The sequence below is a fragment of the Acanthaster planci genome, linkage group LG04, assembly GCF_054643075.1.
Source record: "Acanthaster planci isolate LZ-2023a linkage group LG04, COTS_SCS, whole genome shotgun sequence".
Lineage (NCBI taxonomy): Eukaryota > Metazoa > Echinodermata > Asteroidea > Valvatida > Acanthasteridae > Acanthaster > Acanthaster planci.
The window spans coordinates 22,513,413-22,528,755 of NC_141780.1; the positions used below are offsets into that span (position 1 = coordinate 22,513,413).

The window sequence follows — 15,343 nt, forward strand, 5'->3', positions numbered from 1 at the left end:
TCTAAGACGGCTTGAATACAAGGACCTAGCTGTTAAATCTGTTGCTGTCCATTAACATCTTTTGTTGAAGCATCAGAAGTTTCAGCCACCCCTACTTTTAATCCACATTTTATTTTTAATCAGAATGGCAATTATGTCGCCAAAAAAATCTCCAATCCTTTTAACAAACACTTCAGTGTCTTCCTACCATGTGAAGACGTAAAAGTTTGACCACATTCAGTGTAAACTTGCCACAGTTTATGCATTTACTGTCAATCTTTGGGTACCAATAGTATGCTGCCCTCTACTGAGTATGCCGCCCTCTACAGTTCTGGCATGCAATCAGATGCTCATTTTACTTGCTTTCATTCTTTATCTAATATGCAAATTTAAGGACCCCCTCCAATAAAAAGGTTGAAATGTCTTGTGGGCAACTACTTGAAAGTTTGTGGTCCTTTTTACATTTTCATGCACAGGTAAATGGATAAATTTTGTAAAAATAAACATGCTTATTTGACACACAATGAACAACTTGTTGAACTTGATATGCAAGTTCAACTTTATATATTTTACTGAACATGCGGGACCTACGTACATGTAAAAGGTAGGAACATGTACGTGTCACTTTCTGTTTCCAATTGAAATCAGTAACCATGAAAATCTCCATCCTACACACACGTAGCAGCTGTGAAATTACCACAGTAAAACTGAAACAAGTTGCCAACCTCCGCGAACTAGCCCAGCTGGAAAGCTAATATCTGAACCAATCATCTTTTAGTTTCAATCTGCACATTTTCTATAAGACATCCAAAACAAGGAAGATATAGGCCCAAATAATATGCACTGTGTTTGCTTACGGTTCATCTCTATTCACATCAGTTAAATGCTTCCGTCATTTTCTCCATGGTCGTAAGTACATGTATATGTCAATGTATACAAATAGTTGTCAAACTCTGGATGTAATGAGGCAAGTCCATAAAACTCAAGAGTCCAAACTGTACATGTCTATCACACAATAATATGTGATGTAAATGTGTTCCTACAGCAGCATTCTGCTTGGACTTATGACTTCAGTAAAAAGCTAGCAACTAGGGAAATTTATCCAGCACTTAAGCAGGTCCTCACAGCAGTTACCAAATGCTCCGCGAGGAAATAAACGACATCCTTCGACTACATGTACATGTAAGTGTATGCACTCCAGGACAAGCATGCACAGAATACTTCAAGTACGGTTACCAAGTGTGAATGTTATCGGTATCTACAAGTTGCTGTAAACTGGATGTGTTTTCATTGCTCTTGGATGCAACTTTTGAAGAGGCTACCTTCAAGGTTGTTTGTCAACATGTCTTTCTAAGGATTTTGAGTAAATCTAACCATTGTTTTTGCCACTGTCTGCCATTGGCAGATCAATCAACGGCTAAGCTTGGAAGTTCAATAACTTCATTATTCTTCGTCACTTTGCAATATTTCTGCAACTCTGAATGGTACCAATGCGTGCCAGATGAGACAAATATCAGACACTTTCAGCTAGATGTTCCCTCAAAACGGTGGCAGCCCTTAAAAACTCAGTGTATATAGGATATAGGTGTTGTAACAGAGAATCATGGGCAACCGACTGAGCCAAGCATCGTTTTTTTCCTGCAAACACTGTGGCCAGCTGCACCGCCCATGGGGTTGTCCAGCTCAAAGTTCCCAGACGACGAAGGGCCGAACACCATATCGGCCCTCTCAACCCTCCATCACCTCAGGCACAAACTCAACAGGCATCAAAGAGACCCAGTCGCTTGACGACTTGAATGAGGAAAAGGATGCAAGTGGAGGAGTCGAGGCAAGTAAGATGACGGTGGTGAGAAGCAGAATTGCAACGTTAGAACGCATCCTGGAAATGCAAGGTATCTTGTCACATAACAGTGCTGATTACTGAGGCGTTCTTTGTTCTAGTATGTGTCTGTGTACATGTCCTAGTACTTACAGTATGTTGTCTGCATTTTCACTTGTTGACAAGTTACAATTTCTGTTTTGTCTGTGAGCAGGGAATAAAATCAACAGTGCAAACAGACTGTTCTTTTTTTTCAAAAGAGCATACAGTAGAATGTAAAGTGATAAACTTAGGCCCGGGTCTTCTCAAGCAACTGTGCTGAATTTTTGGTTAATGATGATCTAAATCTTGTCATCTTATCATGTTGTCACAGTGTCAACAGGTTTGAAGTCAGAAGTTTGACACCCTACCAAAGACTACATCAGAACAAAAAAATAAGGCGCAAACTGTAACTTCAATGAGTTGACAGTTTTTCAGCAAGAATTCCAAACTCAAAAAAACAGGAAACTAAAAGGGGAAAAAAACTTTCAATAACAACTTTACCATTCAGAAAAGGAAAGTCATTGTCATTTCAATTTGCCAGCACCTGGTATAAATAATCATTCTCCAATTATTCACCTTTTTCCCCTAATCCAAACTGCAGTGCATTGACAGCCAACGTCCTCATGGTACAAAAATACAAATGATCCATATAAGGACTCCTTACCAATCAACTGTCAACGGAGTCCATGGGTTTGTTTACTAGGGGGCAAGACCCTTAACGCACATTGACTGTCAAGATGTCAGTGTTTTAAACACGCTGCCTTCACAAATAAGCAGCTGGAATCTCAGGAATTTTTTCTCTGCAGTTTCAAGATTTTTTACAATGCACTGTTGGCAACAGAAATACATGTACTTGCAGCATTGCCATAGTGTCTGTTGACATCTGTTGTGGGCTGGGACATGACCATCTTTTCCTAGCTTTGAGGCAGTTCAGTATTTTGTGAAAATAGTTCATCTTTCACCATCTTCACTCTAACAACGGAAAGGAAAAGGACAGCATTAGTGTTTTCTTTGGGAAATTTACATGTATTTATTTATTCTGATGGTATGCCCAAGGCAACAGTCAAGGAAATATGAATTTTTGGTCTGGGAGTAGCGTCAACTGATTAAATCTTACACTTGACAAGGGTAAGTTGATGTGTTTTTGATTACAGCCAGTCTTTTTGTCAAATTGGCATGTTCAGTAACACTACCGGAAAGTATGACTTCAGTTACATAAGTCTTCAACCAAATTCCACTTTCTTAACCCTACAAGGGACCTTTTTTCACCTTCTCTTGTGAGGAGCAGATTGACCCCTGACCAAATTTATTTGGTCAGCATGTAAAGACATCCATTGACATTTCAATTCAATCCAACAAAGCATTTGTACTGTCAAATGGGAAAAGTTGGAAATTGTTGCCTGCATGCACCTGTCTTGGAAAAATGGACTTATCTGAGGAACTGAAACCCATGTCAAACTTTCATTAAACTGACCATTCACAATCAATGGAAGAAGTCCAAGAGTCTTGCTGTAATGGTCTCAAGTTCTGCATTGTGACAGAGAAAAATGTGAATTTGTGTCTTCTTCTTTCCCTGTTCTTTTAAGGCCAGGGATGAGGAAGGATTTCACAACAACCCTAACCCTCAGGGTATGTGTAAAATCACGTTGTAATCAGAAGATTGAAGACCTTAAGGTTAAAGATCTACATGTACATGCAAGTCTTGTACAATCAGCATTTGTCAGATCCATTCTCAATGGGTTTTTTCCTGCTAGCAAAATTCTGACTTTGCACTGCTGCTCTGTGAAAAATACTTCCTTTTCTTCGTGTTGTGGATTGCTCCTGTTCAACCTCTTACTGATGTACAAGTACATATTCATGTACTTATGGTACATTGGGTTTCCCAAAAATATAACTTTTAGATTGCCTGCAATGCCTGCATGTATAAGTGACACTGTACACACTGGCAGCGGAAATGGGGGGGGGGACCAGTGACTCCCCCACTTTTTTCAACTACGGAGGAGGGGGCACGGCCCCCCTTTTTCTGCAGGTCCTATAATAGGATAAGGCTTAATTGATTGGGCTATTACTGGCTAATGCCTGATAGTCTCACAAGTTCAAACTGTCCCTTTCTCTTTGAAAATCATTCTGCCGCTGTTGACTGTACATGGTTACATTCTTGACTGAACATTACTTTGCTACTACAAGTCGTGAGTATGAGTGTGTGAGTGATATGTACATGTACGTAAGATACAATGCATTTTATGAGTCTGAGTTTGCTATGAGTATAAGCAATACCTGAGTACAATTACTCACTCTACATACAGTACATGTGGTGCTACCAGTAAAATGGCTGTACTGTAGTACCTGTAACATTGAGTTTTAAATTTCACACCGGTAGCTTACAAGTATTTGTAACGACACATTCAATAAGTAAACTGAATAGTGCGAGATCCTTGACTATGCTCATTATCTGAACCTCATCATAAATCCAATCAAGTCAAACCGAAACTGAAATATCCCACAAAACTTTATTTATGCATAACAAATATGAAAACTGAAACAACTACCTCAAGCTTCTATTGCAAGCTATGGTTTTATCTCAGGAAAAACAAAGATAAAGATAAGCTTATGTATGAAAGAAAGATTGAGTTTAAAATGACTGTTAACATACCGAACTGACTCGCACAGGAAGACAGGTACATGTACATTCTTGCTTCGTAGTAGTGAGGCAAATACATGACATTTCACCTGTGGGGACTGCAAACATTATGAGGACAGAGAAATGTCCCCAGTTGGTCCAGTGTTTGCATGTGCCCAGCATGTGCCACCGTCATTTTACATGTACAGAGTATTTCCTTCAACAACTCGTGTTTGCAGAGACAAGTTCTTATTTATGTCATGGAATAAGAACCATATTTTGGAGGACTGATGACAGGTGTGCGCTGCATGAACTTGGAGAAAATTGAGAAATTTGTCAACAATAGTTGGACTAGCCCAACTGCAGTACTCTTAAATACTGTTCTAGTTATAGTTGGGGCAAATGCTATAGTTGGGGGGGAAACAGCACCATAGTGTTGGCATCTCCTTGGTATGAGCCGGATTTGGAATTCATACAAACCATTGAGACAAGCAATTTTCAATTTTAACAGCAAATACCGTATACAATGCCAACCCTGTACAGGAAATAGCATTAATTGTGGTTACACAACTGTAAAAATACTGTTGTCATGTCAAGTATTCCAATGTTATCAAGTACAGTTATCGTACATGTACATTAAATATGTGCTGTATACTGTGAGCGTGTATCCTGTATGTGAACCTTGACAAGACTGCGGTTTCATATCAGCTCTTGCTGTGAGGTTCCATTTCCCTTTCCTGTTAATTGCATGGTGGCCAAATTGGTGCAGCGTACTCCCAACAGGTGCATTCAACTGTCATGTAAGCTCCAGGAAGAACTGTCTGTTGGAAAAACTGTGTAAATGTCCATGTAAAGTTCACGGCTTGTGTATGCAGGTACAAATGATGGAATATTTGGAGAAAACTTGCTTTTAGTGTCATGATGATGTGCAATCGTGGTTCTTTCAACAAGTACAAGTAATTGGCTATGGTTAGACAAAGCACAGTGCTGGTTGTTTATCTGAAGTCCACCCGATTTAGGATGGAAAGCAAGCTACCTGCCACACTTGCTAAATGACTGCATGGCAGTGGAATGAACTGGCAGCTGACGTACATCAGGTTCAAGTGTCTTTCTTGACATGGATTTATTTGCCAGCGGGAAAAGGAAGGCAATAACACTTCCTCGGGGATTCTTCGCCTCATGTAAGTTCAGCTCTGCCAGTGCTCATAACCTTGTGTCTCTCTTATTTTACCTTCAAGATGCTGTACATACATGTACATGTACATGTACATGTAGTCCAATGACATACGTGTATGTACCAGAACATTTGCAGGTGGCTGGGTGTTTCATCAGTATACAAACTCTGCTCAAATGAGGTACATTTGTACATGTATCGTAAATCTGTGCAGTGTTACACTGTAGACTACCGAAGTGTGACATCATACAGAACCTATAGGTGCTGTGCAAACAAATGAGGTCGTAGGTATGCATGTTGGTTCACATGCTACCATAGTTCTCACGCTGATACCTTTACACATGTACATGGTGTACATGTAGTTATGCACACGTTGTATTCACTTTGGTACTACTGAAATGTTCCGCATTAACATACATGTACATGTACCAGTACTTCCATAGAAGTCAGTGCTAACAAAAAGGGGCTTCAGCATTACATATGTAACAGGTACACACTTCAATATCTTTAAAGCAAACCTTCTCTGAAAGTCTCTGAAATCCAAGAGGCAGTTTTGAGGATTTTGGAGGACTGAGGCTAAATGACCACAAAATGTGGCTGTATGTGAAGGGTGTAGGCCTGCTGTGTCCTTTTCTAAGGTTACAACCTGCCCTTCATGCATAGTCCATGCCTTAATCCTCCATATTGCTCCAGGATACCAGCTGCACTGCCTCAACATAATGAGAGGAATTGCAGGAGAATTTTGAAGAATTGAAGCAGATGTCACTCGTATCCAATTTTCTGATAGAGGCAATTGGAAGATTTTTAAGGACTGATGAAGATGCATCCAAGCCAAAAAAGCCTTGGGTTAGGGTAAATAAGGCTCATTAAACGTGCTAAGTTTGAGGTCTAAATGTAGGGCAATTCAATTTCCGAGGGTGAATTTTCTCCAACATTTTGTAGACTTTGAGAGTGAAGCCTACCCATTAGTCTAACTTTAGACAAGGATTCACCTGTCAGTAGTCTGATGGCACAACTATGGACAATGTAAATATTCACGTTTACATGTATATATATGTACTGGTACAGCAAGGACATGCGGGGTAAATTCTATTTAAATCGAGAAAAAGAATCCAATCAAGGACATCCCAAAGTGGAAAACAATAGATATAACAGTGTGAACAAATGAGAACCGATGGAAAGTCCTCAAGTTTTGGACTCTGATACGGAGTACCAGTGAGTCCCATCAAATTTAAGATTAGCGGTACATGCACATGTACAAGTACCACATGTAAAGAAAGTACAGACGAGCATGACGCCATTATGATTCTCTGATCAGATGTTGCTTTTGTAGAACTGAAGTGTAAAGAGTAACTGTCGAGCATTGCAGCAAACAGTTGAGGGTATAACCACACACTGAGATCTGGGCCAGTGGTGCAAAATTTCATAGAGCTGCTTAAGCACAAAATTTGCTTAAGCGGGAAAAATTATGCTTAATAAACAAAGGTTACCAGCTCAAACTCTATCTGATTGTCATGCTAACTAAAAAACAGTTAAATACAATCCAAAAACAATATACATCACATGGAATTTTGGCTGGTTAACTGATTTATCGAGCAAAGTTTTTTCACGCTTAAGCATATTTTGTGCTTAAGCAGCTCTATGAAATTGCTAAGGGTTAACAAAAGACAGTTAAAGCACCGGTAGATGTACATGGTAGGCCTACACTTCTTGCAGAGTAGACAGCGAGTACATAAATGTACCTGTGTTAGGATAAAAAAAGACTGCATACAATCTGTGTACACAATTACCAGCACACATGTACCACGTGATAAATTTGGTAAATTTGAAAATAACCAAGTTGAACGAAGATCTTTCATCGCACACCTATCACTGCCTGATTGCCTGACATCATGACCAGAAGGCGAAAAAAGGGTCCACAGACCACAAACAATTTAGAGAAGGACAGTAGAAAAGGAAAGAAAGCAAAAGGTGGATGGTGGATTTGGGGATGTGTACAAGACAGACAAAAATGGAAGCAGAGCATGATGGCCTTATAAATGAATCACAATAGGAGGCTGAAGCAGGTAGAGCCATGACAGATGTCTATATGCATTACCAGGAAAATGGACACTGCAAAACATGCTGCCAGTTATTTTTGTCAATTGATAACCTGCCATCATATCAAAAAGGATGTCATTCGTTTGTTTTAACAGGTCAAGTCTTCAGACAAATGATGTACAGTTGCTTGTAGACATAAGCCATTCATTAATTCAAAGAAAAAAAAACACAGGTGATGTTTCATGAAGTGTATTTATGGTATTTATAGGAACCGAGGAATTGTACAATTACCTAGGTATCAGTATCTTGTACACGTATGCAAGCTATTGATACCTAGGTAAATGTTCATTACAATGTTATTCAAGCAAAAGGAAAACAGAATGTGCAGGTTTCTGAAACTATTTAGTCTTTTTTCTTGAAGGTCAATTGGCACTGGTAGATCTACAATTAGAATAGACAATTTTTAAAACCTTCATGTGTAAGCACGAAAAAAAAAGAGAATTACATGTAAAATGAAGTGCATAGTTTTTCTAGCATGTACAGTACGTGCATTTTAATTTACTATAAAAAAATACCTCCATGGAACCGACATAATACAAAATAAAAGTCACCCTTCATGACCGTTTGAGCACATGGCAAAGTGGTAATGGCACATGGCTCAAGAATCGAGTTCAATACCTGTCATGGGCATTTTGGAGTTTTTCTTCTCCAAAGAGTACATACCGTATGTACATGTATATCATCATAGTTGATCATCTTTTTTATGGTTTCAAATGAAATCCTACATCATGTACATTAAATTGCAGGATATTTCATTTTTTTGTAATTTATGTTCACATGTGGGCCAAGCTGGGAATAAAACCTAATACTCCTCAGTCCTCCAACAGGTGAAGGATTGAGGAGTGTTAGGGTTAAACCCAGGCAGCAGAGGTGGAAGGCAAGGAAAAATTCACTACACCAACTTACCTCCCTAAATTAGGGACCAATTTTCTTAGATCGATGCCTGGCTGAATCTTACAGTAATCACCTACCCACTGTAAGTAGCACATCGTGTTAACGGAATCCACATGTAGGGTAAGAGTAGGAATTTTCTACCAGGAGGAGAATTCGACCAACTGCATACAAAAAGCTACACAGCTGGTCAGATTTCTTGCTTTCCTTACCCTACACGTACATTGTAAATGTGGCTTGAGTAACTCCAGCCCTAATGCTCATGACATTGGGAAAACGTTGGGCTGAAGTTACCCACATGACAAATCAAGGTCTGACTTGCTGACTCTGAGGTTCATTTAGAATTGAACTTGTTGAATAGCTTAAGGCCTAGAACTTTCAAGTAAAACTGTTCCAAATGGAAAGGGTCTAGTTTAAGGCCTACATTGTACACATACCGGTACCTGCACAAGACTAGGCCCTAGGGCTTTAATTGGATTGTTAACGGTTTACCACAACTGGACACAACCTCTCCCTATCACGTAACCTCTATGTTTGAGAGCATTTCTGCGCCATTGGTGGAGTGATGAATTGTACATGTATCACTAGTATCGGGAAACATCACACCAACCACGCACCGACTTAGGGTTTAGTTTGGGGCGTGGAGCTAGACATGTCTTCGGTAGCGCCAACAGCGTTACTTTCAGTTAAAGACTTATTTTGGATTGGATGATTTACCTAGCAGCTGATCGAAGAAGAACTTCAGGTGGACACCGAAAAGCAGCCATTGCAACCACAAAACCTCGCTGGAGCATGTTTACTCTGTCAGATATTTATCTAGGCCTATCGATATTTCATTTGGTTCCATGGCATACATGTAGTGTTAGATTACGCGAGTTGCGACAGCATGAAACTGCATACTGCACGCGTCGCGCGCGCGGCCGGCCGGCTGGACGTTTGTTGTGGATGGCGCCCTCTCTTGCTTGAACAGAAATCTAAAAAAAAGTTTGCGCTTCGAGTGTGCTATGGCTTTGTATGAAAAATGTAATGTTTCCGTTAATATTTTCAACAACTTAGAAACCGTGACTGCGATAGTAATCTGCTCATTCACTGGAATGGAAAAAAATATTTGATGACATACACGGTTGTACGTATTCACACAATTGGACATTTGCCAGGGGTGCGATTTGTAGAAAATAATTTGTTGGGCAGCAATTGTGGAGTCAAATAAATTTTGGGTCAATAGTGAAACATGACTTTTTGAATGAAATGGAGATCCCCTTGTCATTGGTAACTGATAAAGCCTGACCTAAGGTCAAGCATAGAAACTACTCAACTTCAAAATTACAAGTTGATTTTGTCCTAGGAATACCATTCTGGAATGTTGTTCTGTTATGTTTCTCTTGTTTCGAATTAGGATGCAGGTCAGGGAATAAAGCAACAAGAGTAACTTTATTGTTTTTTTTTTTCAGAATTGGAAAGAAAAACAAATTAGTGTTTTTCGACATTTTAATACTTCCACTTTTAAGCTGTTTTAAGAAGGCACAATATTGATTGAAAATCAGTTTCAAAATAGATGTTGATTTTCAAGTCTTTTTGAGATGAGGTTGCATTTTTTCTGTTTTTCTTGATACTGCCTTTATATAATCCTGTTTAAAGTCGCGAGTAATTTATAATTAAAGAAAAAGGACAGAAAGAAGACAAAAACGATTTTTCGGCCTTTTGTAGGCTTAATATCAAAGCAGGCAAACTTGAAAATTCTAGTACAGAAACATGACTTCAGATCTCCTGGCCGACGGTGTTCAAGCGTTTAATAATGACGTGCTGCTTCATACTTCCGCGTTTGCGTGGGGTACGGCTACGGCCGGCCGGGCGTTAAAGTTCCGTGAGATGAGGTGTCAAAAGTTGATGGGTAATTCCAACACTCATACTTTTCCCGGGAAGTTGTTCAAAACAACGTTACAGCAAGGAAACAGAACAAGAAATAAACGATGCTGACCAGTTCTCCTTCCACTTCAGCCAAGTGTAAATCATGGCCTCATCGTCACTCCCAGAGAAGACCGAAAGTGTGAATCTCTTGAAACAAAAATTTGAGGGAGATATCGCCCCAATCCCACAGACTAGGACAAGAAGCGGGTCTACTCTCTCGCCTCAGCGATACAGTCGTCACGTCGGCTCCTTCAAGTCGGTTAAGCCCCCTGCACGGCCCTTCGATCAAGCTGCTGGAGGAAGGCCTATTCCACCTATTCCTGGGCGAGCATCTGAGTCCTGTGCTGTAAAACAGAAGGTGTTTTCGCTGGAAGCAAGGGATTCTGCTGTTGGTAAACATGATAAAAGTGGAGACAAGCCCCACATTGCCACGAATTTGCAAAACCAACCTCATGTTATGTTCAAAAATGCAGCATCTGCTTCAACGATTCCGCAAGCTCCTATTAAGGGCCTTGGTTCAAAGCCAAGGTTACCTGCTAAGCCAGCCTTGCCTTCCAAACCTTCCTTGTCTTCCAAGTCGTTTTCTTCCAAATCGAAGCCGTTGTCTCCCAAACCGAAGTCTTCGGTGTATAATATCCGTATGCGGAGTTTCGAAACTGTCGTTGAAGCAGAGCCGGTTAATATCAAGAAAAAGAGCATTCAAAAACGTGAGTATGGACATTGTAAAGAAAGTTTAGACAAACCAGTTTACTTTTTGTTTTTTTTCTGATGGAATTCCGGTGCATGTTTTGTGTGTTTTCCAATTGAATTTCCCAGTATTTCATCTGCTGAATTTGACTTGTGGGGGCACTTCATTGCTTTCAAATAACTAATAGGTCACTGCAGCGAAAATTAGTATACATTTTTCCCACTAGTACCACTAGTGGACACTATAAATAAACAAAACTTATATCATGAGAGAGCATGAGTTGAGGCAACTGAAAACTTTAATAAGAATTTACTGGGTAAGTTTGCAAAGGATATTGTAACCTATAAGTTAACCTACTTACATTCCACTGCAAAGTGAAAGAAACTTTGTTGACAATATAGTGATGGACTACAGTGACCTTTTAGCCTTCCGGAAGCAAAATCATGTCCAGAAAACTTCAATTTAGAAGGGAAAATATGTACACTTACCAAGACTCATAGGTTTTGTGCATAGGGTGTCATGTATGGAACTCTTTCTAGAATTTTTTCAAAATGGGGAGAGATGAGCAGTTGTGAGACCATTGGTATCCATTAAGCCCTGTCCCATTGTCTGCCAAGAGTTTGGGGGTCATCACCCCTGTGATTGAAGTGGAAGGGGACCCTGCCTGCCCCTCCTGGCCCCCAACCCCCCCCCTTCCACTGCCAGTGTTGGTTGGTTAGTTCCCCCATGATTTCAGCATTCTCTGCAATCCATGCCATAGGCTACTTTAGCCATTTGTTGATGATGCTATTTTGGGCCCCAAATAACCAATTTGAACCAGCCAAATGCACCATCCTTTACCAGCCAAATTCCACAAATACTGGGAGTGGGGGCACCCACAGTGCACATGTTCTTCCAAGGGGAATCCGAAAGTAAACTACAACTTGAATACAACGGGCAATGTTCAGTGGTCTAGAAGTCCAAGTTGTGGAAGTTGAAGTCTGCCTTATTGCTAGACTTCAAGTTGTGGAATGATGTGTACTCTGGTGCAAAGTGGTGATATGTTGTACTTCGGACCGATCCGTAGGCCTATCCACTGACATTCTGAAGGTCAAAGGCTTAAAATATAAGGAGAGAAGATTCCATGAAAGGTGTTAAGGGTTTCGGTCAACTTTGTTGCTAAGTGACAAGTACCCCCTCTTGACTTGTTGCATTGCCTGCATTTGCATTGAAGCATGATCATGTTTTTCATAAATTTACACTCGTACATGTAGATGCATGCAAGTAGTTGTTGCCACAAAGTCTGAAAATACAAGTTCATTGTTTAATCACAGTTAACAACCAACTCTAACGTCAACTTTTCAGCACTCGGCAAATTTCACATGATAAGTTCAAGGGATCTCCGTATATTGACCTGTGCTTTAATAGACGAAGATTGTTAATGTCAATCTATCTATTTCTAATTTACTTTTTAAAACACTACAATTCTTTTTTTTCATAAATTATCTTGAAAATGATGGCAGCAAATTCTATTTAAGTGTTTGCCCTAACCTTTATCTTCTCATATTCTTTTCCACAACTTTTATTATTACGTGTATTTTATTTTGACTCGCACAATGGAAGAGATTCTTGCTACATCCCTACAAGTCCTTCCAGCTTCTGAGAAATGAATTCATTTGAAACCAGAACTTGGAAACTGTTTTGATTTGGTTAGAACATGGAATGCTTCTGTTGTGAGTGTGATTTTTTTTAGTGAGAACTGAAGCCTCAAGAGCTGCTGTTATTTGCAAATGAGGTTAATATTGGTAGTTCTGTTTAGTTTGTCTTATAGTGCAGTAGATTTCCAAAAACATTGAGAAAAAAAAAAAAAGATAAAACCTTTACAAGGAAACTGTGTCTTTCTGGCAGGTTTTACAGATGATGGAAATTCCATCTGACTTCAACTTTCCCAATCCAGGTGAAGTCTTTGCTCCAATGTATGCACGTACATGTACATACTGAATTGGTACGTACGTGATAGAACAGATTTACTTCCTGGTGCATCAATTGCAATGTACATATAATTTTGAATCAAATTCCGGGTAGTTAAGCTCATGCACATGTATGTGGCTTATTATCCAACGCTTCACAGGATGAATATTGAGTTACCACCAGATGGATTGTGAAGTGATCAACCGGAAAACTTGAATTAAGTGACCTATGTAAAGGTTGCATACAGAATGCTGCTGTTTTTCCTCGACCTTCTTGATGTGTTTCTAATATCTAATGTTTATTATTCTCCAAGCACAGGCATTTTTCCTCACTTTGCACTCAAAAAATGAAAAAATTCTTTGAAAACTCTTGTTTTTCACTCATTTTAAATATATTTTCAGTTCATTTTGAAAGCAAGATATTCAGAAATTAAAGTTCATGTAATCAAGTATTTTATGGGGGAGGTCATTGAAGAGAATAACCACTTGATTTTGAAAGTTTAGTTTTGGGGGTGAAATGACACCAAAACATAATAGCTCATAGGCGTTTGTTCATGATCAGCAGACACAAATTGTTCACAGATGGTTTTAAACTACCCATTGCTGCCCTTAAGTGATGGATCACAGAAGGTCTGAGAATTAAAGCTAACAGTAAGTGTGATGGTGTGCTCAAGAGACACAATGGGGATTTGAAGCTTGTTGTGTTATATATTTTTAGCATCCGAATGTGTGGGCGTGGGTGTTTTATGCCAACACGTAGGTACATGTACCTGTAAGCCTACAGGAACGGGTTAGGGTCCTGTAAATATAAATGCCTGTGGCCTTTGTTCAGAATACATGTGCCCGTTTGTATCTTTGGATTGTCGGAAATTTTAGAATTCTTGTCAACTTTATTTATTCCACATTGTTTGTTTCATCTGTTGTAAACATTTCCTTAGATTGAATGTTTCATTGGTTTTGTATCTTTGTTTTTGACAGTGTATCAGTGTGTGAAATTAGGCCAAAAGAGTTTATTTTCACTTTGCTAAAATCAGCCTTTGATTGGACATATGTCAAGGTCGATCATCACAGAACACACTTGGACAGTTTAAAAGTGGTTGGAAAACATTTGGCTGAAGCCCGACTTCAATTTCACGCTCCAGTGTACGTGTAGCTCTGTATAGTTGAATAGCACCAAAAATGTCGTTAAATACTTATGTGGGCCTGTACCGTGTCCACTTCAGCCACCAATGATTCAAATTCTAATCCTTGGAATGAAAGTAGCGCTGTGGAGGAGACCTCACTCTTAACTTTTCCTTTCCCGGCCTGGATTGCATATTTGTACATAGTTTCCTTGCATTCAAAGCAGTAGTGAAGTTAAGATACGGTATGTGTACAGGGTTCCATGGTAGCCAGGAAAAAGTCATGAAAAAAATCATGGAAATTTGTTTTCATTTTTCAGGCCTCGAAAAGTCATGGAATTTTGTAAAAATGACTGAAGTCGTGGAAAGTCATGGAATTTTATAAAAATGACTAAAGTCATGGAATTTTATAAAAATGACTGAAGTCATGAAAAGTCATAGAATTTTTCGAACACTCTCTGTGATTTCTATTTATCAGACATAAGTGCATAAAATGCGTGATTTTATTCCCAACTTTAAAATCTGAATAGTCCGAGAAATTGCGTTATTGGATCGTGGATTTTCATAGTTTGGTCATGGGAAAGTCATGGAAAAGTCACAGAATTGAATTGTTCTTTAAGTGCAGGAACCCTGTGCATACTGTCTCTCCCTAAGTGCCTGCAAGGTTGAAATGGAACAGGTTGAAATGGAACAGAATAGAATATTATGTATTCCAGAAATTTGGTATGATTTGTGTATCAACATACAACATTGGAACCCTCTGGATCAAATTGTAAGTCTGGCTGTGAGAGATTCCTAAGGCCCTAAAGGCAAACCAACAATCGGTAACCTGCACACAAATACATGTATGCAGATATGGAGAAATTCTTCCCAGTTTGTTCTGAAGACCTTGAGAACTGTAGGCCTAATTTTCCAACCATTTGTAATTGTACTCAAGTAGGCAGTGATTGTAGGTTATAGGAATTTGACATGCTCCAACGCATATGACCCTTAACCATACACTGAACTCACACCTTTGCATTAATATTCATGACCAGACTGGTATTGAATTA

The 15,343-nt window shown here is 39.3% G+C and overlaps 2 protein-coding genes across 9 annotated transcripts in view; one reads left to right on the top strand and one right to left on the bottom strand.

Moving 5' to 3' along the window:
• The window catches only part of LOC110984640 (protein Cryzl2-like), a 34,583-nt gene extending 25,028 nt beyond the window's left edge, over positions 1 to 9,555 (bottom strand). Inside the window, exon 1 of the mRNA XM_022245012.2 lies at positions 9,343 to 9,555. Within this exon, the coding sequence (XP_022100704.1) occupies positions 9,343 to 9,419 (77 nt within the window). The 5' untranslated portion in view covers positions 9,420 to 9,555. The remainder of the gene's footprint in view (positions 1 to 9,342) is intronic.
• Positions 1 to 15,343, top strand: part of LOC110984566 (uncharacterized) — a 74,964-nt gene that overhangs the window by 13,191 nt on the left and 46,430 nt on the right. For 3 of the 8 annotated variants that reach the window (XM_087136278.1, XM_087136280.1, XM_087136279.1), the window contains exon 1: positions 10,448 to 11,240. The exons of 1 other annotated variant lie outside the window; for it this stretch is intronic. In XM_087136278.1, the coding sequence (XP_086992404.1) occupies positions 10,637 to 11,240 (604 nt within the window). In that variant the 5' untranslated portion in view covers positions 10,448 to 10,636. Of the gene's footprint in view, positions 1 to 918; positions 1,872 to 5,254; positions 5,642 to 10,447; positions 11,241 to 15,343 lie in introns of those variants that run through there. 4 more of the 8 variants (XM_087136281.1, XM_087136283.1, XM_022244902.2 and 1 more) reach the window with 4 other exon arrangements.